This window comes from Ailuropoda melanoleuca, chromosome X (assembly GCF_002007445.2).
Source record: "Ailuropoda melanoleuca isolate Jingjing chromosome X, ASM200744v2, whole genome shotgun sequence".
NCBI lineage: Eukaryota > Metazoa > Chordata > Mammalia > Carnivora > Ursidae > Ailuropoda > Ailuropoda melanoleuca.
In genome coordinates, this window is record NC_048238.1 from 51,980,019 (window position 1) to 52,004,896 (window position 24,878).

The 24,878-nt window shown below is 50.8% G+C and overlaps 1 protein-coding gene across 7 annotated transcripts in view; it reads left to right on the forward strand.

Annotated features, from left to right (window-relative positions):
* The first annotated feature begins 8,452 nt into the window (after positions 1-8,452).
* The window catches only part of DLG3 (discs large MAGUK scaffold protein 3), a 54,186-nt gene continuing 37,760 nt past the window's right edge, over positions 8,453-24,878 (forward strand). For 2 of the 7 annotated variants that reach the window (XM_019798335.2, XM_019798336.2), the window contains exons 1-9: positions 8,453-9,136; positions 12,433-12,483; positions 12,892-13,016; positions 13,213-13,382; positions 13,664-13,800; positions 14,136-14,280; positions 14,892-15,051; positions 16,692-16,848; positions 17,271-17,373. In XM_019798335.2, coding sequence (XP_019653894.1) covers positions 8,780-9,136; positions 12,433-12,483; positions 12,892-13,016; positions 13,213-13,382; positions 13,664-13,800; positions 14,136-14,280; positions 14,892-15,051; positions 16,692-16,848; positions 17,271-17,373 — 1,405 coding nt within the window. In that variant the 5' untranslated portion in view covers positions 8,453-8,779. Of the gene's footprint in view, positions 9,137-12,432; positions 12,484-12,891; positions 13,017-13,212; positions 13,383-13,663; positions 13,801-14,135; positions 14,281-14,891; positions 15,052-15,337; positions 15,574-15,616; positions 15,811-16,691; positions 16,849-17,270; positions 17,374-18,182; positions 18,339-24,878 lie in introns of those variants that run through there. The other 5 variants (XM_034649117.1, XM_019798334.2, XM_034649118.1 and 2 more) reach the window with 5 other exon arrangements.

The window sequence follows — 24,878 nt, forward strand, 5'->3', positions numbered from 1 at the left end:
AGATAGAGATAGCGAGAGAGGGAACACAAGCAGGGGGAGTGGGAGAGGAAGAAGCAGGCTCATAGCAGAGGAGCCTGATGTGGGGCTCAATCCCATAACGCCGGGATCACGCCCTGAGCCGAAGGCAGACGCTTAACCGCTGTGCCACCCAGGCGCCCCTTATATACCATTTCTACAGAGACTTTTTATTTCAATGGGCTAACGTAGGAATTCCCAGGGTGCCTGGGTGGCTCAGTCCATTAAGCGTCTGCCTTTGGCTCAGGTCCTGATCTCAGGGTCCTGGGATCCAGCTCCTGGGATGGAGCCAGGGTCTGGCTCCCTGCTCGGCAGGGAGTCTGCTTCTCCTTCTCCCTCTGCCCCCCCATGCTCGCTCTCTCTTTCAAATACATAAAAACAATATTTAAAAAAAATAAAGTAGGAATTCCCTAATCCATACATTGGGAATGGTGGAGAAATCTTGATACTTTACTGGACTACTCACCAAAATTATTCCCACCCACACCCAACTTGCTAGAATTGCCATTCACCAAGGATGCACACCCACAACAATGCCCACTTACTTGTAAACCAGAAACTTCTGCCTTCAAGCGACCCAGATCTCCAGCTCCCAGGTGAGACCAGAGGGCTTTGGGGCAAGGCTGATTGTTTCTCCACACACAAAATCTACTTTGTACACAGCTCCACCTTCAAGAATGAGCCCAGATTATCAGACAGCAGCAGGCCGCCCTGCCCCAAAGGGGTCATTTTGCTGAGGCACCAGAGAGACGGTGGGTGGGATGAGAAATGGTCTCTTTTCCTCCTCCCAGATCCCCTTGCCTACTACTCCTCAGGGGGCTTCAGTCTCTGCGCAGGCCTCCCGGTTGCCTAGCAACCACAGCCGCCTGCAGGGGCGCGGGCCTGCTTTGGACCTGTAGGGGGCGCCTGTCTCCCTGGGGCCTCAGGCTGGGGCTCAAGCACTTGCGAGGGGGTGCCAAGAGTCAAAACGTCTCAGGGTTGACCACGTCCTCCCAGCCCTCCTAACCCAGTCCAGTCTAAGTCTCTCTGGAATGAGTGGGGAGAAGCTCACTATGATTCTAAAGGGATTTTACTCATATTCATTAAAAATGAAAAGATGAAAGAGAGGGAGGGAGGGAGGGAAAGAGGGAGTGAGAGTGAGCGAGAGCGAGAATCAGTCAGTAAGGATGGGGCACGGGGAAGGCATGTTTGACCCTCTGCATTCTCTCCAGGCTTCGCAACGTGTATTCCTCAATCAGAGCAGTTCAGAGGGCCCAGGCTATAGGGGACTTTTTTCCTGAGCCACTTTTAGGATGTGGGAAAAAAGAGTCTAGCACTCTTTTTGTCAATATTGTCAAACTGCTGAGCATCTAAAAGACTTCAAGCTCCTGTGTTACCAGCCTAGCCTAGACTTGGTCATAAAGAAACATATTAATTCATTTGTTCATTCAACAATAATAACTAACCCTAACCTGTTGTGTACCAGGGAAGATGTGAAATGTTTTACCCTTAATCCTCACCAAAACCCTATGATTATTTCCGTTTCACAAGTAAAGAGACTAAAGCTCACAGCATGTTCAAGGTCACACAACTAGTGACTGTGTTGGGTCTGACTGAGCAACCGGTGTGTGCCAGGGTCTAAGAACATAGAAGGCAAGACACCTCTCTCTTTTCACTACCTAATGAACACCTAATCACCCTTCAGGTCCAAACTAAAAATGTCATCTCCTTTGTGAAACTCTTCTTAAGTCCTCCCCTCACAAGGAGAGTCGATACCTTCCTTTTCTGTACACCCCTCAGAAATGGCCCTTCTCACGGGACTGTGATGATCCGCTTCCATATTTCCATTTCTCTAACTTTGAGCACCTCAGTGACAGGGCTATTTCCAGTGTTTACTATTCATCTCCATCTGGATGTCTAATAGACACCTCAAACTCAACATGTCCAAATCTGCACATCTGATCTCCCCCACCCCCACCCCCCAAAGAATGGCCACTCCTGAGGCTGTCCTCATCTCAGTCAATGGCAGTTTCACCTTTCCAGTGGCTCTGGCCAAAAAGCCTTGGAACCACACCTCATATCCATTCCGTCAGCAAATCCTGGTGACTCTCTCTTCAAAATACGGGTTCCTCTGAAACCTTTCATAAGCTGAAATGGCAAAAAAGCAATTACCATTAATGCGTATGGAAAATTTTTTGAGCATTCCCAGACCCAAAAAATAACCTCTCTTAGGCTTTTCTGATACCTGAGGGCACATCTTGCTAACGGATGCACAAAATAAATGGAGATAAAGCACAGATGCTCACAGACACAGTTCAAAGCTATGGTGACTTGATGCTGAGCCGCTGAGTGCAATTCCCCAGGAAGGAGCTTGGCCAGGCTGCTCTCGCTGCTGTGCTTGGGCCTTGCTGCCTCTATAACTGCTTGCTGTGAAACAAATGCTGAATGCTATTTTCACTTTTTTTTTTTTACCTTTTTAAAAAAAAATAAAAGCAAAAATCCTTTTTGGATTTTTTTCAGTTGGCGAAAACAGGTACTGATGCTGGTCTTTCTTAAAAGCAAAGTGGTGTAATGCAAACTTTTGGAAAGTGGAGGATACCCGCACGTCCAGAATCCAGCCAGTTCTCATCGCTTCCAGCACAACCACCCTGGTCCACACCACCATCATCTTTCACCTGAATCACTGCAGAAGTGTCCTAACTGGTCTCACTGCTTCCATCCTTGTCCTCTGTGGCCTCTTCTCCCCACAGAGGCCAGAGTGAGCTTGCTAAACCCAAGTCAGATCATGTGAGTTCTCAAAACCCTCCAATCGCTCCCCATGTCTCTCAGGGTAAAGCCAAAAATCCTTATAATGGCCTACAGGCCCTATACAATCTGATTCCCTATGAAATCTCTGATCTCATCTCCTGGTACTCTTCCCCTACCTCATTCTGCTCGGGCCACTTAGTCCTCCTTGCTGTTCCCTGAACAAGCCAGGTGTACTCCTTCCCCAGGACCTCTGCACTGGCTGTTCCCTCCCTAGCTCTACTCTTCTGTATGGCTCACTTCCTCACTTCCCTCAAGTCTTTGCTCAAATGTCACCTTCTCAGTGAGGCCTACCCTGACCAACCTATTTAACACAGCCTCTATTCTATTTTCCAGTTTCCAATAAAAACAGGATATAGAGGAATGAAATAAATGACACCATGTGGAAAGAAAAAAAAAAGAAATCCAGAAGGTAGGATAATCTGCAAAATAAGTGACTTATACTCTTCAAAACATCAATGTCATTAATTAAAAACAAAAGGTGAGAAACTTCTAGTTCTGGACCCAATTTGAGTAGATAAACTTCTCCCTATTCCTCCTGTAACTACAGCTAAAATCCTGGGCATTATATATAAAACAAGCATAAGAAGACTCTGAAAGAAGGAGAAAAGAACAGACTTATAAGGCACCCCAGTGACCTGAACTCAAGTCGCCGAGGTCCCTAGTTTTTCTCGTTGCCTCATATATCCCAGACTGGTGCTGGAGAAGCCAGCAGCCTGGACGTGCCAATGGGCACAGACCAAAGAAAGCCCCAATAAATGCCTGTTCTCTCTAGCCAAAAGACCAGGAAATGGGCAGCTTAGCCAGACAGAAAATGCTTAAACAAGAACCACTCTGGTGTAACCAAACATCACAGAAAAGAACCACAGCCCCGCCCATGCCAGTAAAGGCCAAGTAGAAACCCAGACTTCTACTCTCACCAGGCTCCCCCAACACCAACATGCTCTGGGGTGGTGTCAGAAAAGGCTGAATAGGGAGCCTGGACTTCCATCCCCACAGGGTAACATGGCTTCCTCTCCCTGCTGGATGATATCAGAGTGTCAGAGGAGGCCTAGTGGAGACTCAGGACTTTGCTGCTGCTCTCCCTCTCCTCCCCTCCCAGTTCACTGCTCTACCATTTTTGCCCCTACCTGTACCCCCCACCCATGGTCAGTGGAAGCCACCTGGGGAGCAGGAAAGAGGTACTTCAATCCTCCCAGCCAGAGAGGTATCAGTGGACATCTAGTGGGGAACTGGAACTCCCACCCCTGCCTAGCAGCAGGGAGGAGTCTCTGCCTCAGGTATCAACTGATGCCACCAGGGGAAACTTGAACTTCTTTTTTTTTTAAGATTTTATTTATTTATTTATTTGACAGAGAGAGAGAGAGCCAGTGAGAGAGGGAACATAAGCAGGGGGAGTGGGAGAGGGAGAAGCAGGCTCCCAGCGGAGCAGGGAGCCTGATGCTGGGCTCGATCCTAGGACTCCGGGATCACACCCTGAGCCGAAGGCAGACACCTAACGACTGAGCCACCCCAGCACCCCAGAACTTGAACTTCTGAGCCACCCAGGCACCCCAGAACTTGAACTTCTGTCCCTACCTGACAGTAACCAGGCAGTGGCGCCTTCCACTGATGGCAACAGTGTCAGAAGAAGCCTACCAAAAACAAGATTAAATAAGATCCAGAGTCTCATAACATAATATCCAAAAATGTGTAGGATGTAATAAAAAAAAATCACTTATCATACCAGGAACCAGGACAGCCTCAACTTGAATGAGAAATAATCCTCAGGCACCAACACCAATGTGACAGAGAGTGATCTGACAAGAATTCTAGAACAGCCAACATAAAAAATGCTTCAGTGAGCAATTACAAACAAGGTTGAAACAAATTAAAAAAAAAAAGTCTTGGCAAAGAAATAGGAGATACAATCAAGAATCACATAGAAATTTTAGAATCAAAGAATACAATAACCAAACTAAAAAACTCAGTGTGTGGACTTATCAACAGGATGGGGAGGACAGAGGAGAGAATCAGTGAACTTGAAAATAGAACATTAGAAATTACCCAATCTGGTGGCACCTGGGTGACCCAGTCAGTTAAGCGTCTGACTCTTGATTTCAGTTCAGGTTGTGATCTCAAGGTCGAGGTCATGAGATTGTGCCCCATGGTGGGCTCTGTGCTCGGTGGGGAGTCTGATTGAGATTCTCTCTCTCCTTCTGCCCCTCCCCTGTGCTCTCTCTCTCTCTCAGATAAATAAATAAGTCTTTAAAAACAAAAGAAATTACCCAATCTGAACAACAATGTTAAAATAGAATTTTAAAAAAATGAACAGTGTTTCAGAGACATGTGGTGACTATCCCCTAAGACCTAACATGCACATCACTGGAGTACCAGAATGAGAAGAGAAAGAAGGTGAGTCTGAAAAAGCCCTCCAGAAATAATGGCTGAAGATTTCCCAAATTTGGCAAAAGATAAAACCTACAAATTCAAGAAGCTGAACAAAACCCAAACAGGATAAACTCAAAGAAACCTATGCCAAGATACATCATAACCAAACTTTTGAAAACAAGACAGAGAAAATCTTGAAAACAGCAAGAAAGAAACAACACCTTACCTACAGAGGAAAAACAATTCAAGTGTGGGTGGATTTCTCATCAGAAACCATGAAGGCCAGAAGAAAGTTGCACAACATATTTTTAGCATTGAAAGAAAAGAACTGCCAACCCTGAATGCTTTACCTAGTAAAATGCCTTTTGGAAATGAGGGGGAAGTCAAGAGACCCTCAGAAAAAGGGAGGTTGACAGACTACATCGCAAGCAGACCCACCCTAAAAGTATGGTTAAAGGCAGTTCTCAAAACAGAAAGAAAATGATAAAAGAAGAAATCTTGGAACATCAGGAAAGAAGAAAGAATTGAATGAGTAAAAATGGAAGTATGTGCAATAGACTTTCCTTATCTTAAGGTGTCTGAATTATGTTTGATACTTGAAACAATAAATATAACATTGTCTGATGTGAAGCTCGATATACATGGAGGAAATATTTAAGACAACTGTACAATACAATACTATAAATGGGACACAGTAGAGGTATTTAAAGGGAGGTGAGGTTTCAATACTTCCCTCGACCTGATGAAATGTTGAGAGTTAGATCCCTGTGGTGACAAAACAATTCTGTATCTTTGTTGCAGTGGTTGTTATTGGAATCTCTACATGTGGTAAAATGGCACAGAATTATACCCGCATTGTACCAATGTCAATTTCCTAGTTTTGATATTGTACTGTAATTACGTAAGATGTAATCATTGAGGGAAGCTAGGTGAAAGGTACATGGGCCCTCTCTGTGCTGTGCAACTTCCTTGTAAATCTATAATTATGTCAAAATTTTAAAAAAAATTTTTAAGATTGGGGCTGTTCTAGATTAAAAGTGGTTAAAGACAAAAAGGCGATGCAGGAGCCTTGACTAGATTTTGATGTTAAAAACGTAAAAGGCGGATTTGGAGAAATTTGAAAACGGACTAGACATTAGATGCTGTTGGATGATACGAAATTATTGTTAATTTTCTTAGATGTCATAATAATATTGTGGTCATGTAGGAGAATATAAAATGGATGCTGAAGTATTAGGGGCAGAAGTGTGATGAAATCTGCAACTTACATTTGAATGGTTCAGAAAACAATGTAGCTACGTGATAGATCGATAGAGCAAATATAACAAGACAATACCAGTTGCTGAGTCTATGATAAAGATATATAGATGCTCATTGTACTATTCTGTCAACGTTTCTGTATGTTTGTGAATTTTCATTTAAAAAAAAGGTGGAGAGAATACATGGAGGATTGATACATGGTAAAGCAAGTGTAGCAAAATGTTAATAAGCATCCAGGTGGTGTTTGTTCCCTGTAACTTTTTTTCAACTTTTCGCACGTTCGAAAATTTTCCTATTAAAATGTAGAGGTAAAAAACTTGAAGAACGATGATTACAGCCCAGTGTCCTCCCCTGGCATTCCCAACACCTCCTTCTCTGATCGACTTTTCTTTCTTTCCCCACAGTACCGTATAATACTATACTAAATATGGGACACGGTGAAGATATTTAAAGGGGGGGGTGAAGTTTCTATACTTCCCTCAACCTGATAAAACGTCGTTCTGTTTGTTGCTATATCCCCAAATCCTAGAACAGTGTCCACACACAACAAGTGCTAGATGAATGTTTGTTAAGAATAAATTTCTGGGGGCGCCTGGGTGGCAGAGCGGTTAAGCGTCTGCCTTCGGCTCAGGGCGTGATCCCGGCGTTATGGGATCGAGCCCCACGTCAGGCTCCTCCGCTGTGAGCCTGCTTCTTCCTCTCCCACTCCCCCTGCTTGTGTTCCCTCTCTCGCTGGCTGTCTCTATCTCTGTCGAATAAATAAATAAAAATTAAAAAAAAAAAAAGTACACTTAAAAAAAAAAAAAAGAATAAATTTCTGTATCCCTAGGTCCTAGGTCAAGGTCTTGCATAGAGTAGGTGTGCAAGAACGTTCATTGAATTGAACTGAGATCTACATTCTACAGGAGAACTTTGAATGGACCTGTGGTACCAGGGTGGTTCAGAGCATGGATGCTTGAACCACATAGCCGGGATCTGCATCCTCATTCTGTCCCTTCCAGCTGTATTAATATCTCCAAGCCTCAATTTCTCGACTGGTAAAATTAAGATAAGCATAGTAGCACCTTGGTAGGGGTTTTGTTTGCATGTAAAGCACGTAGGACTTTGTAAAGACTCGATAATTGGTGGCTAAGGACAAAACAAGAACAGCAAAGAAGATAGTCTTCCCTGCATGCCATCCTGCCTCCGTCCCCCAACAGGCTGAGCCAGGGAGGCTAAAGAGATGTCCTTGGACAAGTATTCCCAAGTTCTTCTCCGGGTCCCCTGGGATGGTTTCTCTCACTGCAGATCTCTTCTTACCTTTCCTTCTGCCCTGGGCTCTCTCTCCTCTTGGCATCCTGAAGCTCTTTCTCCCATCATAACTGTGCAGGAGTGGGGAGAAGGAGGCAGGAGCCTGTGGGCCAGGGACAAGAGCTTAGAGCTCTCCTTTCCTCCTGTTCTAGGCTTGAGTCCCTCACTGTGATGGAAGCAGGTCAAGTGTGAGATTGCGGTCATTTCAGGCCTAGAGGTTGAGAGAACAATAGTCCTGAGGAAGAGGCACTGACAGGAGAGTAGCCACATATGCTGCCCCCTTCCTCGGTCCCCTGTTAAGAAAGATCACCTTCCCTGCCCTGTTCCAACGTCCCTTTGGTCCGTTCTGCTGCTTCAAGTCTTTACTTCTGCTAGCCCCAGCTCACAGCAAGCCCAGGGACCCATTGAGCATCTCCCTGCAACTCCCTCTTGGAAGTGGGGTGGGGTGGAGTGGGCGGAGGACAGGCTGAAATTGGAGATGTGGGGGCACTAGATCGGGGGCCGAGCTCACCCGTGGCCCAAATCCCCCGTCCCCGCTTTAGGGTTGGTGATACCCCTGATATCTGGGGAGCTGGGGCTGAGCCTGGGGGCGCCACTGCCTCTGTTCCTTTAAGGAGCCGCTGTTTAGCATTCCTGCCGCTGCCGCTGCCGCTGCCTGACTCTGAACGCTGATTGGCTGGAATCAACTGAGAAGGGAGCCAGGGAGAGATGCTCTTGACTCCACTCAGATCCATCCTGGGGACCAGTGCAGGAGCGGTCCTCTCAGCACCCAGCCTCTGCCCAGGCTCCCGCTTCTTCTTTGCCGCTGGGCCTCGGCCCAGGAGCCACGACGGGCGACACGGAGCCGCCAGTGCTGGAGGGGGAGCCGTGGGTGCGGGGCAGCGTAGGGGCAGAAGCCCCGGGACGCCCGCCCGGCCCCAGGCCCCGCTCCGCCCGGGCGCCCCCACGGGTGCCCCCCCCTTCCTGGTCCGAGCAGTGTGAGTGTGCCCGGGAGCCCAGCGGCGGCGGCGGTGTGGAAACCGGCGTGGGCTGGGGGGTCCGGGCGGCGGGGGGCAGTGCCATGCACAAGCACCAGCACTGCTGTAAGTGCCCCGAGTGCTATGAGGTGACCCGCCTGGCTGCCCTGCGGCGCCTCGAGCCTCCTGGCTATGGGGACTGGCAGGTGCCCGACCCCTATGGGCCAGGTGGGGGCAATGGAGCCAGCGCGGGCTATGGGGGCTACAGCTCGCAGACCCTGCCCTCACAGGCAGGGGCTACCCCCACCCCCCGCACCAAGGCCAAGCTCATCCCCACCGGCCGGGATGTGGGGCCAGTGCCCCCTAAGCCAGTCCCAGGCAAGAGCACCCCCAAACTCAACGGCAGTGGCCCCGGCTGGTGGCCTGAGTGCACCTGTACCAACCGGGACTGGTATGAGCAGGTATGGACCAGCAGTGGGGGGGGACGGCGGGGCACCTCAGGGGGGCTGGAGACTGGGGGCTTAGAGGCCTGGGGGGTGCAGCAGGGGTTCCTGGAAGCTTCCAGCCAGTGGAACCTGAGCCCTAGCATTTCACCTGGGCCAAGAGAGGCGGTTGGAAATGTATGCTTCTCTGTGTGTGTCTGTTTGGGGGTCTCCATTTGGAGGGGATTGGGAGGAGCTGTGTGTGTCAGGAGGTGAAGGTATGGCGGAGGGGCACATTTTCCTGGGGGGGGGAACTGGGTTTGTCTCAGTGCGGGGGTTTAGTAGCGTCTCTGTCTGGCAGGGGGCGGGAGGTTCTGCGGGGGCTGTGTGTGGTGTGTGTCTCCACAGGAGGGGAGGAGGGGGCATGGTGCTCTGCGTAGGGGGGACATATGTGTGTGTGTGTGTGTGTGGATGTATGTTAAGGTGTGTGGAGGAAGGCAGTGGAGCTCCTGTGAATCTCTGTCGAGAGGGCCCATGTGCCCGGCTAGCTGAGCTTCATCCCTCAATACCATGAGTCCCTTTCCGTACCAGTCCCTTTGTGTGTGAATGTGCACATGGACATGTGGGGATGTCTCTCTGAATGTGGAGGTGTCTCTGTAGATGAGGCTGCAGGGAGAGCTGTGTTTGCCTGTGTGTGTGGCTACATGTATATGTGTGTGAACATGTGGCTCAAGTGTGTGCATGTGTGTGCCTGTGTGTGTGTGTGTGTGTGTGTGTGTGTGTGTGTGGTGTCCCTGGTGAGAGGCGCTTGACAGGCAAGGGAGGGGAGGGGGAGGAGGCAAGAGACACGTCCCAAGCAAGGCTGAGAGGCTGCTGAGAAGGACAGACTCTTTTGTCCAAGCAGCTCTGAAGTGTGTGTTTGTGCTGGGGGGGGCAATGTAGGGATTGGGGGGGCTGAAGCAAGCTTCTTTGCTCTAGAGCAGGCATGGTGCCTGGAGCCAAGCAAGGGGCAGCTGCCCTGGTGCAGGACTGGCCCCAGTGGGGCATGTCCCCCTTGGGTACCTCCAGATGTGAGAGAACTTGGCCCCCAAGCCCTGACTTGGCACAGCTTGGGAACCCCTGGGTGCTGGGCACAACTCCGGCTTCCACTCCCAGTCTAAACTGCCAGCTTAGAAAATGGAAGGAGCATCTGTGGGAGAAGCAGCAAAATGGAGGCTGGGCCGGCAGAGCCAGGTCCTTGGCATGCACAGCAGAGGGCCTGTTTGGTTATTTGGCTCTGCAACCCCCAGGTTAGGAAGAAAGAAGAAGGAGGCTTTGCTGTCGAGGGCAGGTGCTGCCTACCCCAAGCTGGTGACCGTTCTGGCCACCTCTGTCTTCCTCTGGGTATAGAATGTGCCCTCACTCAGAAGCCAAGGTGGGGACCCTCCTAGGGAGAGGAGTCCTCAGTTCTGGCCTTCTGTCTGTCCACACTCACTGCTTCCCGTGGCCCTTGCCTTGGCTCCTTGCCCTCTCCAGTGAGTCCCCCCCTTTCTTTTTCCCCTGTACCCTGAAGCCCTACCCTGGCAGGCACTCTCTCATGCTTATCCTGTTCAACCGGCAGACAGGTGCCAGTCCCAAGGCTGGGCCAGTTGCTCAAGGTTTCTTTGCCAGGGCTTATCCCCAGATGGCCCCCGGTCCTGGAAGCAGGGTCCCTGAGTGGGGCAGTGGGAGGCTGGAGCCTCCGGTTCTCACTGGAGCTGGCCTTGAAGCATGGCTTATCACATGTGGACACACATGGTACGCCAGATGCATGCGAGAGCTGCAAGGGTGTCCTTTTGCCTGCATGTCTGTTGCATGTTACTTCAGGCAGCTGTTTTGGTTTCGGGGCTCTGAAAAGCCATCAGTTCTTCCCCATGGGATCAGGGACCAGAGTGGGGCTGCAGCTGGGGTCCTCCCACCAACTCCCAGGGCTGCGGGGCATAAAGTCCTGGGGTCAGGCCCGGAAAAGGTGGAGGCATGACTAGCCAGCCCGGCCCCAACCTCCCGGCTGCCCTCTGTGTTTCTCCAAGCCAAAGCTGCAATGGAGGGGGGAGCAGAGCCGAGCATGTGAAGGAGCCTCCACCCTAGGTTTGCAGCTCCCTTCAGAGGAGGACACCTGGGTCCAGAGAAAGATGGAGGAGGGGTGCTGGGGTACCTGGGGAGAGGGGCAAGGGAGTTCCTCCATTCTTAGGGATGAGAGTGGGAGCCAGGGAGCAGGGACTACTTGTCTGCCCACAATCACATTTTCACTTGACAATGGCCACAAGTATGTCTTGTCTGGGAGGCCAGTTCTGTGGGCTGGTCAGAACAATTCCTCCCATGGCTACTGTATACTGAAGGCCAGGGACTGTGCTGCCAGTCAGTCATGGGTTATCAGCTTCTCCCTCCTGGGGAATCTTGTCCACTCTGCTCCCATCCCACCCCTGGCTTCGCCTCTGACTCCCACCCAGACCCTACCCTAGCTTTTTCTGCAGGGAAACACAAAGTGTTCAGGAGCAAAAGCCCCTTGGTAGGAAATGGATTCGGACTTTGACTCCTTCCACCCATTTGAAGAATCAGGTTCCTGGGGACACAGAGGAGATATAGAATGAGGGTTCCTGGGGCTATTCTGAAGGGTGCACATTTCCTTTTCTCATGAGCTCTGCTGGGGAAGGGGGTGAGTGGCCAAAACCTCAGTTGCCTTAACAGCTTGATTTAAACAGAAGAGCGCCTGGAGATCCAGATTCTAACCCCTGCTCTGCCATTAACTCCCAGTGCTCTCTGAGGTACAACCTGTGTCCTCTCTGGGCCTCAGTGTCACACCATCTGTCACATGAGGGAGGTTGGACAAGATGGTGTCTGCTGTCCTACCAGCTCTGACATGGTGGGAGTCTGTGATCCCTAAGTCAGGGAGGGCTACGGTTCAGAAGGGGAATAGGTCCCCATTGAGGGCACTGGGTGTGTCCCCATGGATGCTAGGTGTGGTGTGGTGCCCACCGTGTTCCATTTCTGCAGCCCCCTTAGGCCAGCGCTGCACCCCTCCTAAGCGAACTTCGAGGCCCTGGAGCCCAGCCTCTCAGCAAGTGCACCACTGGCTGGCTCAGTCCCAGACAATTGATCTGGGCTAAATGGGTTTGGTCCGATATGGCTGGAAGCCAGGGAGGGGTGTGGCCTCCTCAGGGTCAGCCTGTCCCCATCTGCAGCCAAGAGGTGTTCTGGGGTCAATTCAGAGTCCTATTCTTTGGGGGGTGGGGGAGGAGCAGGTTGACCAGGGGGCAGATGGTGGAGGGGGAGGGCAGGGAGCACTCAGGGAACTGTCCGCGTCTGTCTCCCCCTAGGTGAATGGCAGCGATGGCATGTTCAAGTATGAGGAAATAGTACTTGAGCGGGTAAGTCTGCCAGTGGGTCAGGATGAAAGGGGAGAGGGGAGGGTTCAGACCAGGAAAAGGAAGGGCTCTCCCAGGAAAAGGGGGGAGCACCTGCATTTGAGAAGACGGGGAAACAGTGGCCCTCCCTCGGAGGCCACATACTGCGTCAATCAATCAACCAACTAACAAATATTAATTGACCTTGCTCGCTGAGGCCTGGGGAATTGGGAAGGGGATGGCTTTGCTGAGGCCTCTAGGCTGGAACAGTGAGCACAGTCTGGGAAGCTGTGTGCCGGCCTGGGGCTGCCGTGGCCCCTTCGGAGGCCTGGAGAACCCGCTTCTAGGGGGATGGGGGGAAGGCGGGAGATCCAGAGCCCTCCCTCATGCCCTCTGAGTGAGCAGACTGTGCCCCTCTGCCCTCTCCTGCAGGGCAATTCTGGCCTGGGCTTCAGCATTGCAGGTGGCATCGACAACCCCCATGTCCCCGATGACCCTGGCATCTTCATTACCAAGATCATCCCTGGTGGAGCAGCTGCCATGGACGGGAGGCTGGGGTGAGGTGGCCTGAAAGCAGCGCCTGGGGGTAGCAGGGGCAGGATGGAGGTAGGGGAAGAGGGCTGCCTGGCAGGATGACCCTTTTATTAGATCTCAGAGAGGGCAGGGGAGGTATGGGGAGGGAACGAAGAAGAGGTGGGAGAGGGGGTGGAGGGGTGGTGGCAGGGTGTCATGCCTCTCGGGCTTCCTCCGCAGGGTGAATGACTGCGTGCTGAGGGTGAATGAGGTGGACGTGTCGGAGGTGGTTCACAGCCGGGCCGTGGAGGCGCTCAAGGAGGCAGGTCCTGTGGTGCGGTTGGTGGTGCGGAGGAGACAGCCGCCGCCCGAGACCATCATGGAGGTCAACCTGCTCAAAGGGCCCAAAGGTGCGGCTCTCTGGGTTCCTGTGCTTTGGCCAGAGGCCCCTGGTTGGCTCTGTAGGAAATGGAAGGGAACAGCCTTACTCCTTGCCTGACTCCCTGCTCTAGCTCACAGGCTTCTTTTTTTACCTCCCGTCTCACTCCCCCTTACTGACCTCGGGATGGCTGGGGCGGGGAGCTCCCATGGGGCCAGTGGGTTGGCTGCGGTGGGGAGCTGGCTCTGGGATTGACTGAGCGCTCTAACTTCTCCTTGTGGCCTCTCCCACTCCCTTTGGGCCCCGACCCAGGCCTGGGTTTCAGCATTGCTGGGGGGATTGGCAACCAGCACATCCCGGGAGACAACAGCATCTACATCACCAAGATCATCGAGGGCGGTGCTGCTCAGAAGGATGGGCGCCTACAGATCGGGGACCGGCTGCTGGCGGTGAGACAGCCTTTGGGGATGCCCAAATGGTAGCGTAGGGTGGGGAGGTGGGGCTCTAGTAGCACCTCACTTAGGGCCCAGCACTGTGGGGGGATTTCAAAAGCAGCATCATCCGAGCTGTGCGCCCTCAGACACCAAGGCCCTAGTTCTCGTCATGGCTGGGGTTTCCTCACCGCTCTACTGCCCTCTCGATGCTTCTCCACTTCTTGCAGCGCTATACTCGGCCTCCAATAGAAAAAGCACGGTGGAATTTCACTGAAAGGCCACCCTTCAGGGTTCCCCGGAGAAACCCTCCCTTTTCCCAAGGGCCAGCCCTAAGGCCTCTCCTCTTCTAGGTGAACAACACAAATCTGCAGGATGTGAGGCACGAGGAAGCCGTGGCTTCACTGAAGAACACATCTGATATGGTCTATCTGAAGGTGGCCAAGCCAGGCAGCCTCCACCTCAACGACATGTATGCGCCTCCTGACTACGCCAGCAGTACGTACCGTCTGCCCTGTCCCCGGCCTGAAGCTCCTGCCCCCCGGTTTCCGGAGGGGAAAGAATTCAAACCCCTTGTTCAGAGAGGGAGAGACAGAGAGAGAGAACACGCTAGTGCTCAGGAGAACTGAGTCCAGATCCCAGCTCCGTCCCTTAGAGCTGGGTGCCCTTGGACGAGTCCCTTTCACCCGTCTTTAGTTTCCTCTCTGGCAAAAAGGAGCTAATGATGTATGTGCTGCCTTCCTCATAGGACTGCTGCAAGGATCAAATGAGATCATGGACAAGAAAGCCCTTGGAAAACCGTATTAGGCTATAGAGATGTGAGGGATTATTATTAGTCACACCTCTAGTCATGCCTTTCTTTGTAGACTGCTTGACTTTAGCTCTTTCTAAGACTCACAGGAGTGAGCCCAGGATTCAGAAAGGGACTGTGGAGGAGGAACCCCGGGGGTGGGGTGGGGGTGGGGAGAGGGGAAGAGAGGCCTGAGGAATCAGCATCCCCTGGTGTCTTTGGCATCTGAGGAGGCGGTGTGGGGCACAGTCCTTGGGAGGGGGGATAGGGACCTACATGGAGTGGTCTCTGAACTCTTCTCTCCTTTTCTTGCTTTCAGCTTTTACCGCCTTGGCTGACAACCACATAAGCCATAATTCCAGCCTGGGCTATCTTGGGGCTGTGGAGAGCAAGGTCAGCTACTCTGCTCCTCCTCAGGTTCCCCCTGCTCGCTACTCTCCTATCCCCAGGCACATGCTGGCTGAGGAGGACTTCACCAGGTAAAAACGCCCCTCCACCCCTTTATCCTACCTAGGGACGAACAGGATTAGGAATCGGTTTCTGGCTAGCCACAGGTCTCCTTGCAGTATGGCCAAGAATGGGGGAAAGCCCTCCTCACTTCTCTTTGGGGTCTGAGGCCCTCTCTCAGCCCTTAGGGCCCTAGGGAGGGACGGAGGGAGCTGCAGGGACAAGTTCCACCATCAGGGGGAGTGCCAAGTGTGCGGCCCCATCCGAAAGAACCGAGTCAAGGATGGGGTGGAGCGTGGAGGGGGCTGAGGAGGTGGAAGCGGCGGGGGTTTTCTTCCCCGAGACAGTTGCTGCCCCCTCTGCGGCAGTCGTTCTAAATTAGAGAAAAAAGCCGTTGAGCCGGTGGGGTTGGCGGGACGCTGTGAGGCTGGCGGGCCCGGTGGCCTCCCAGGGAACGGCCCCGCCCCGCTCTGGCGGCGGCTGCAGCGGCGGCGGCGGCGGCGGCGGTGGCGGGCCGTGGAACTGGTCCGGCCGGACGGGGTTCCGGGGGACAGGTTTGCTGCGGGGTGGGGCCCTGGAGGCTGCTGGGCCGGCTGCAGGGGAGCCGGAAGGGCAGGCGGCGGGTGTCGGGGGCGGGTGGAGAGAGCTGGAGGAGCCATGGAGAGGGCACGCAAGTTCTCGGGCTCCAGCTTGGCCCTGGGCTTGGGCCCGGCCTCGGCCTCGGCCTGGAGGAGGGCTTCGCAGAGGTGGGCCTGGCCTCTCCGCTCCCTGCGGCCTGGAGGGGATGCCAGGTAGGAGGAGAGGAGGGATTTGAGCAAGAGCATCTGGGACTCAGGGAGGGAGCCTCGCACCCAAGACTGGGAGCAACAAAGGAGGAGTCTTGGATTTGGGACTATTCTGATGAAAGATGCTTCAAGTGAAGGCGGTGGGCCAGGAAAAGTGTGCTGGGAGTAGGGTTGTATGGATACACACGAGCGGCTGTAGCTCTCGCCTGATGACACTGACCATTTCCAGAGGGATGCCTTAGACATAACATGGTTAGTTGCAGCTGGGAGTTTCCATGTGTTAACTCTCTTAAGTTAGGCTCCTAAGCTCCTTCTGGGGACCTGGGATTTCTTTACCTGTCTCCCACATCACCTCGCAAGGGCGCATAGTTGTAGCTGGTGACCACATCCATCTTTGGGGGAGATGGGAGGGGTCGTAGCTGGTGGGTGGAATTTGAGACTGGAGGAGCATGTGTAAAGTAAGTAGGTACACTTTGTGGATGGGTGTGCGATCGACCCTGGGCTGATTTCCAGTGCCCCGAACTGGTTCCCCTTGTTGTGGCCCAGGTCCAGCACGCCGGTGGTAGGATAGGAGAATCTGGGGAGAAAGAGGATGAGTGAATGGGCTCTGAGGTAATGGTCTCTAGACAGGGTAGGGATGTGCTGAACTGCGAGAGTAGGGCACTGTGCACTGAGAAGCTGACTCCAAGCCCTCAGGAAGAAGGGAGGGAAGAGGAACTGAAACCTGGCAGAAAACAGCAGCCAAGCAGGTTTCGGGAGAGAAAGGAAGCAACAGGGTATCATACATAAGGGACCTAAGTCATTCTACAGCAGGATAGGCCTTGTTCTAGGCTGGCCCTCAGAGGAACAACAGTTTATATCCACCTTGTCTACTTCTCTCCCACCAGAGAGCCCCGCAAGATCATCCTGCACAAGGGCTCCACAGGCTTGGGCTTCAACATCGTAGGAGGAGAGGATGGGGAAGGCATTTTTGTCTCCTTCATCCTGGCAGGAGGCCCAGCTGACCTGAGTGGGGAGCTGCGCAGGGGAGACCGGATCCTATCGGTGAGGAGACAAAGGAGAGGTGGGAGGATGGGAGCCATGCCAATCTAAAAGGGAGGAGGGGAGATCTTGCTTCCTCCAAGGAATGCTTCTTGAGATGGGGGTAGGCTGAGCTGGAGAGAACTTACATTCTCTTTAGAGATGGCCTTAGGGAGTGCCAGGGACTGAGCCCAGACTCATCCTTGAGGAGGAAATAGAATGTGTGTTGGATCTTAGCCCTGGTTGGCATTTGACCCCCACAAAGATAATTATTACGCTAGAGAAGTCATACTCTTTAGGTCGCGTCTTAGGGGCAAGGATGGGCTATTGAGAAATGCATCTGAGTAGGCTTAGGGATGGGCTACCCTTCTCCCTCTCCTAACTGCTATGACAGAGGACTGCCTTTCTTGCTTTGGGGATGGCTCATATCTCCCCTCTTTGGACAGGTGAATGGCGTGAACCTGAGGAATGCAACTCACGAGCAGGCTGCGGCTGCTCTGAAACGGGCTGGCCAGTCAGTCACCATTGTGGCCCAGTACAGACCTGAAGGTAGGCGATGGAAGGTCGGACAAGATGATTTGGGGAGTTTGAACCTAAGTGTCGGCTTTTTGCCATCATAGGTACCAAAGCCACTTGATCAGGTCCCTTCTACCTTAGTGCAGTAACCCCTTCCTCTCTTGTTTTCCTTCTGGACAGGGGTAGGTTTGGGCCCCTTTGGAGCATCTTATCTAAGGCTTTGCTCAGAGCCTGCTGATCAGGGCTGCAGTGCAGCAGAAGGCCAGTAGTGGGCGGCAGCCTACGGAAGGAAGCACCGAGATTGGGGCGACTAGAAAAAGGGGAGGGGGAGAGGGGCGGAGGCGCAGGACCCAGATGCGAAGAGATGCAAATGTGTGCGGTGGAACTGGGGGAGAGTAGCTCTTGGTTGGAAAGACCGCAGAAAAGATCCGATCTCTTAAGGAATCTTGGTCCAAACTCCTATGACCCCCACTTCCTTCCTTTCATCAGGGTGACTGTGAAAGAGCCATAAACGCACTGAAAAGGTGATGCTAGGCCGTCGGGGTAGGCAGTCGGGAGTGGACCCCCTCCCCCTACGGGGGCCTTCTTTGTGATCTCAGGGAGCGGGCCCCTGGCTGGGGCGAAAGGGCGGGGCTGGGTATGCAAATGAAGGCGTTTGATTGGCTGGGGCCAGCCAAGGCCCAGGTGCCGAGGTGAGCTGCCGGATGGCGCGCCCCAGTCGGCCGGCGGGCGGTGTGGCCATTGGCGGCCCGAGCGCGGCCTCCAGCCGCACGCCCCGCCCCGTGACCCAGGCGGAGGGCGGCGGGCGCCCCTCCTCCCCCCCCTCGCGCGCCTCAGGCGTCTCCTCCTCCTCCCTCCCCTCCCCCTTTCCCTCCCTCTCCCTCCTCCCCTCCTCCTGCGCGCCCCGCTTTGTGTCCGTGGTCTCCCGCGCGGGACGGAGGGGCTGGCCGGAGCTGGCGCTTTCTCGGCACTAGACCTGGACTCCGACCCGGCGCCAGGTGAGGTGGGGCGGAGAGGGTCAGGCCCCCTCGCAGTCCCCCCCTGGCCTCTCTACGGTTCTGTTCTCAAACTCTCTCCTTTCCAACACTACGCCCCCAACTACTCTGCGCTCTCCCCGGAATCCCTTCGCCTCACGCCCCCAGCCCCGGCTGGTGCACAGCTCGGGAGCCCCTCCTGAGAGCCCCTCTCGGCCCCAGGGGAGCGCCGCCCGGGGCTGAGCGCCCGCTCTCCCGCCACTGGGCCCTGTGTGGCCTTCACCTCTTTGCCATCACCTCTCCCCACTCACGAACTGTGCCCCTTTTGGCCCCAGGACCTCTGCCCTCCCCTCAGGCTCCTGCCTGCCGGCCGCCGCGTCCCCGCAGCTCCCTAATCCCTTTCCTCAGAGGAATTTTCTAACCGGCCCCCTCCCCCACACGCATTAATCGGCCAAACCTGGCCACCTCTGGGAACAGCCGAGACAGGCTTGGTAGTCTCAGGACCCCACCCCCACCCCCACCCCCGCTTTTGTTTGCGAGGGTTTTCAGACAGCTCGCGACTTCTTTCGCCTCTCCCTTCTCTTTGTCAGCCCGGCCTTTGTCCCTTGGGGCTGCTGCGCCTGGACTCCTTGGACACCTAGGCCCCGAGGGCCGGTTACTAAGGTGGAGGAGGGGGACCTCTCCCGGGCAGGTGCTCTGCTTCCGTGATGGGAACGGGAGAGGCCGGGAGCCCTGTCGCCGAGCTGTGAGGGATCAAAAGCGCCTACCTCTGTCCTTTCCGCCCTCCCCCGCCCCCAGTCTTGTTCAGTGCCTCGAGGCGAGGGCCTGAAGGGGAAGAAGAGAGGGGCCTGCCACCTTCTGCTCTAGGCTTTTGTGATGGGGGCAGAAGTGTGGGGAGGTAACTCACAGGAGAACTCGTTGGTCTGAGGTCAAGGGAAAGAGGGATGCAAATGGACACTTGGAGTAATTTCTCTCCATGTTTGGTGTTCCGTTCATGACAAGAAGCACACCTTAGGATGGTTGGTTGGTTGGTTGGGGTTTTTTTTATTTCTGCGTGTGCTCTTTGCTTCTCAGTGGAGAGCTATCCATCTGATTTTTATTAGCAACCGGTATTTATCATGTCATGCCCACAACTTAGACAACGGTAGGTTCTGCAAAGAAAATGGTTTCTCTTGCATATTTGGGTGTGTGCGTGTCTGTGTGTGTGTGTATAGGAGAAATTGATGTGTTTCTTTCGGTTTTGCTCTGTTGTTGGGCACATGGAAACAATACTGTGAATTTGTCTGGTGGTAGTATGTTGGAAACTGGTGACTACATATTTCTATGAGTTTTGCTGGGAGAATGTAACTGGTTTGCCTAAAAAGCTGCAAGTTGTCCAGGATAAAGGTATTCATTCTTGCCAACGTGTATTGCTCTCTGAGCATATTTCTGAGGGTTTATAATGTATGTTGAGGTGCTGTCTTATGTTAGGTCTCTCTACCACTGGCTAAACAAAGCCTTTCATAGGATTTAGTTGAACCAGTGGTGGTAAGGCTCTGCCACTCCAGCCTTGTTTCTTTCTTTGCTTTGGTAAATCCAGCAGGGCCCCAACATGCAAAAAGCTTTTTCTGTTGTTGTTCCTTTCGAAAATGGACCCTCAGAGACAGGTCCAGAGGGACTATCAAGCATTCGGTGTTGGGCTCTGAATTTTCTTTGAGAAAGTGATAGCTTTTAAAAATAAGGACTCCATGTTGATCATTTTATGACTATATTAAATACTGTTCTTTGGAAAATTGTATTCTATGGCCATTTACAAAATGAATAATCCAAATATATGTCTGTTGGCCAAAATGGCAGAGACTTTGCATGTCACGGAACACGTAAGTGTTCATTGTTTTGTGTTATTTTTACATAGAATGTGGGACCTGGAAAGGTTTGCGTACTCCAACCCGTCTTTGTGCAAACTGGAACAGCGACAGGAGAGCAAGGACGTGACTTGCCTAAGGTCATGAAGGGAAAGTTGCAGGGGGTCAGCAATTGGTTTAGGTCTGAGGTCCACCAGTTGGGACAAAACGTGCCTGGGAATACCTGAGAGACCTAAGACCTAGCTGGAGTGGAGGAACAACAGGAAAGGAACTGGGGAAGTAAAGAAGAGAGACTAGGGAAAGAGAGATGTATGGTCAGGGGTAGAAGAGTAAGCTCCGTAGTTGCCACTGAGCTCCACTGCCAAGCCAGTGCAGTCTTTAGCTAGATACCATTTAGCATGAGAGCTTAAAAAATAGCTTTGACTAATTAGAACAATCAGAGTAAGAACAATTTTTCTTTTTTAATGGCTTGAGATATAATCATTTACCATACAATGCACCCATTTAGGTGTACAATTCATTGGCTTTTAGTGTATCGCAGAGTTGTATATCCAGCGTCACAGTCAGTTTTAGAACAGTTTCATTACCCCTCCCCTTTTAATACATAGAGAGGGTTTAAGCATTGGAAGGGTGTTAAGTGTTGGAGAGTTGCTTCCTGGTCTATCTCCCCTGGGCACTTAGGACCTGGATGGCAGCTTGATGGGAATGCTTAACCTTGGGATTCTTTCATATATTTGGTTTATTCGGTGTGGATTAAACACATAATGAAAATAGAAACCATGTTTATCTATTTGAACTTTGTATTGTGCCTAGCATGGGTGCTTTACAAGTATTTTTATGATGAAGCTTTAGAAAATATTAAGATAGAAATAGAAGTGCTAAATGATAAGGTACCACAGTGAGAGATGCTATTTAATAGTTTCACTCTTGATTGTTCCAAACTGTTGTGGACACAGCTATCCTACCTATTAGCTAAAAATAGTTCTTGGGCATGTATAATCCTGCTTAAAATTCAAATTGAAAATTTAAACAACGGGCTCTTGGCAAAGGCTCTCTCCCAATCTATTCTTTTTTTTTTTTAAGATTTTTTTTAAAATTTATTTATTTGACAGAGGTAGAGACAGCCAGCAAGAGAGGGAACACAAGCAGGGGGAGTGGGAGAGGAAGAAGCAGGCTCATAGCCGAGGAGCCTGATGTGGGGCTCGATCCCAGAATGCCAGGATCACGCCCTGAGCCGAAGGCAGATGCTTAACCGCTGTGCCACCCAGGCGCCCCCCAATCTATTCTAAAATGAAAAATATTTTTCTGTGATTTGTGAAATTGCTCCACCAAGGGAAGTATGGGCTTCATGTTATAACATTTTATTTTATTTTATTTTATTTTTAAAAAAATTTTTTTTTATTTATTCGACAGAGATAGAGACAGCCAGCGAGAGAGGGAACACAAGCAGGGGGAGTGGGAGAGGAAGAAGCAGGCTCATAGCAGAGGAGCCTGATGTGGGGCTCGATCCCATAACACCGGGATCGTGCCCTGAGCCGAAGGCAGACGCTTAACCGCCGTGCCACCCAGGCGCCCCATAACATTTTAATTTAGAAACTAGCTCCTACATTTTTCTCCCTGGTTACTTTGTTTCAGCCTCTGTTTATAAGCTAAGCTGGTTTTTTTCTGGAAAACCCCTTTGTTTTTAGAGTAGAAGCTGAGCCCCAAATCAGGAGGTGAGCCAGAAATTGGTCACTAAGGTAGCTAAACTGGCAATTGATCTTCTGTGACCAGAAATTTTCACCTGGCATGGAAATCTGGACAGGCTGGGGGTAAGGGAGTGATAGATGATCTGTTTTCCATACTTATTTTAAAGTGCTGAATAAGCACACTTTAACAATGGGAATGCCTTTAGGTAAGGCCTGAAAGAATTAAGGATCAGTGATGATAATAACTTGAAAGCATAAAAGTAATATTTTCCCCATTACATTCAATAACCATCCCATCTCCCCCTGTTGGAGAATTGAAGGTACAACCATAGCTGCTACCCTATCAGCATGATCTCTCTTGAGAGCAAGAGGTGAAGGTTTATCAAGGCAAAGAATTCAACTCCTGAAACTCCTTTGGCTATCCTAAAAGAAGGCTGATATAGGGAAAGCAGAAAATGAAGTCCTGTTAACAGCATTTCTGCACTGAACAGTTTAAAGGCAGCTCCTTTTGTATTCATGCTCGTGTCCCCACCATGTAGACTAGAGCCTGTTCCATGGTTTGTTCTACTGAATAGTGAGTATCTCTGTGTTTCGGCTGGTTTTGTAAGCATCAGTCTTCAGGATATCCCTGTGGGATAGGTGGTACCATCCCCATTTTACAGATGAGGAAGAGGGCTCAGAAAGGTTGAGTGATTTGCTCAAGGTCCCACAGCTAGTAAAGGGCAGAATCAAAGTTTGAAATCAGATTTCCTGAGAACTTCGGGCTTTTGCCTCTCGGCCACAACTCCCTCCCATTACAGCAGAGAAGCTGTGAGCCCCTTCTTCCTACCCAGATACATCTAGACACAGCAAAAGATAGTGCTCTGAAACTCTTCAGATGCCAGAAGCTGGTAACAAATGGGGTGGAACCAACTGCCAAACGTCAGCTTTTTAGTCTTGATGACCCCAAACTCCTGTACCAAAGGAGGAAGTAACCAGGGAGTAGAGGGGCTGCTGGAAGCCTGAGGGAGACCCTACAGACTCCTACAAAAGGAAAGTGGACTTTGGAAGACTACTACAAAATGATGTTGTGGGGGAACCCAGGAGGAACGAATAGATGGGAGCTGGTTTGCTTTGACTATAATAGCAAATGATTGCAGGCTTCAGAATATTAATTCAATAAGTAGGCATTTCTCATTTCTTCAAGTGAAATGGAGTATCTGTCATTCATTTTTTATGACCTTATAGTTCACTCATTTAAGGGTGCAATTCAGTAGTGTTAAGAATATTCACAGAGTTGTACAAGCATCACCGCAATCAATTTTAGAACATTTTCACCAACCCAGAAAGAAAACTGTACCCTTTAGGTGTAACCTTACTCCCCTGCCCAAACTCTCCATCCCCCTGAGTACTAGGTAACCACTAAACTACCTCCTGTCTCTTATGGATTTGCCTATTCTGGACATTTCATATAAATGGAGTCATATAATATATAGTCTTTTGTGACTGGCTACTTTCACTTAACATACTGTTTTCAAGGTTCATCCGTGTTGTAGCATGTACCAGGACTTCATTTCTGTTTCCGGCTGAATAATATTCTATTATATGCATACAACATATTTTGTTTATCCATTCATCAGTTGACAGATATTGGGTTGTTTCCACTTTGAGTCTATTATGAATAATGCTCTATGAGCATCCATATACAAATTTTTGCATGGACATGTGTTTCCATTTCTTTTGGGTATGTATACTTCCTGGATCATATGGCAACTCTATGTTTCACCTTTTTAGGAATGGCTAGGCTGTTTTCCATAGCAGCTATGCCAACCTCACATTCCAACCAGCAGTGAGGGTTCTACTTTCTCCACATCCTCACCAACCCATGTTAGTGTCAGTCTTTTTGATAATAGCAATCCTGGTAAGTCTGAAGTAATATTTTGGGGTTTTCATTTGCATTTCCCTAGCAGCTAGTGACATGGAGCATCTTTTCATGTGCTTATTATTTCCCACTCATTTTTGCTTTGCTCCATCCCCTGATTGGATTCTCACCCTATTTCTTTTCTAAATTGACTTGAGACCAGAGCAGGCCAACTATGTTATTGCTCAGGTAATTAGAGGGAACCAGGAGGATAAGGGCCTACCTTTCACTCTTATCGCGGAGTGCTGGAGGGGCTGAAGACTTGGCTGTAGATAATTTTAGCTAGGAATGCTGACCTGATAAAAGTGATAGGGCCCACCCCCCCAAAAAAAAACACAAAACAAAAAACACACACACACAGCTTATTCACATACCCTACAATTGACTCATTTAAAGCATGCACTTCAGTGTTTTTTTAGAATGTTCACAGTGGTGCAACTCTCACCACAATTAAGCTTAGAACATTTTCCTCACCTCAAAAAGGAGCCCTGTCCCATTAGCAGTCACTCCCCATTTCCTCCAACTTCTCCCCTCCCCTAGCCCTTGGCATCCACTAATCGACTTTCTGTTTCTATAAAGTTACTTTTTCTGGCTGGTTCATATGAATGGAATCATACCATATGTAGTCTTTTGTGTCTGGCTTCTTTCATTTAGCATGATGTTATCTAGGTTCATCCATGTTGTAGCATGTATCAGTACTTTGTTCCTTTTTTATGGATGAATAATATTCCATCCTGTGGCTTTATCACATTTTATTTATGTATTCATCAGCTTATGAATATTTGAGTTGTTTCTGCCTTTTGACTATTACAAATACTCCTGTGAACATTCATAGACAAGTTTTTGTGTGGTCATGTTTTCAACTCTCTTGGAGATACATACAAGCACACACACACACACACATCAGTGGGAATGGAATTGCTGGGTCATAAGGTAACATGTAACATTTTGAAGGAACTGCCAAACTTTTTCTCAAAGTGGCTGTACCCTTTTAGGCCAGCCCTACAGTTTGTAAACTTAGGAGAAAAACTTAGAAAAAAATGTTAGCTTTCTTTCCAGTTTTGCCTACTGGGCTGAACTTTATATACAGGTGTGTGTGTTTGTGCTGGGGTTTTCTATCTTCCATGTAGCC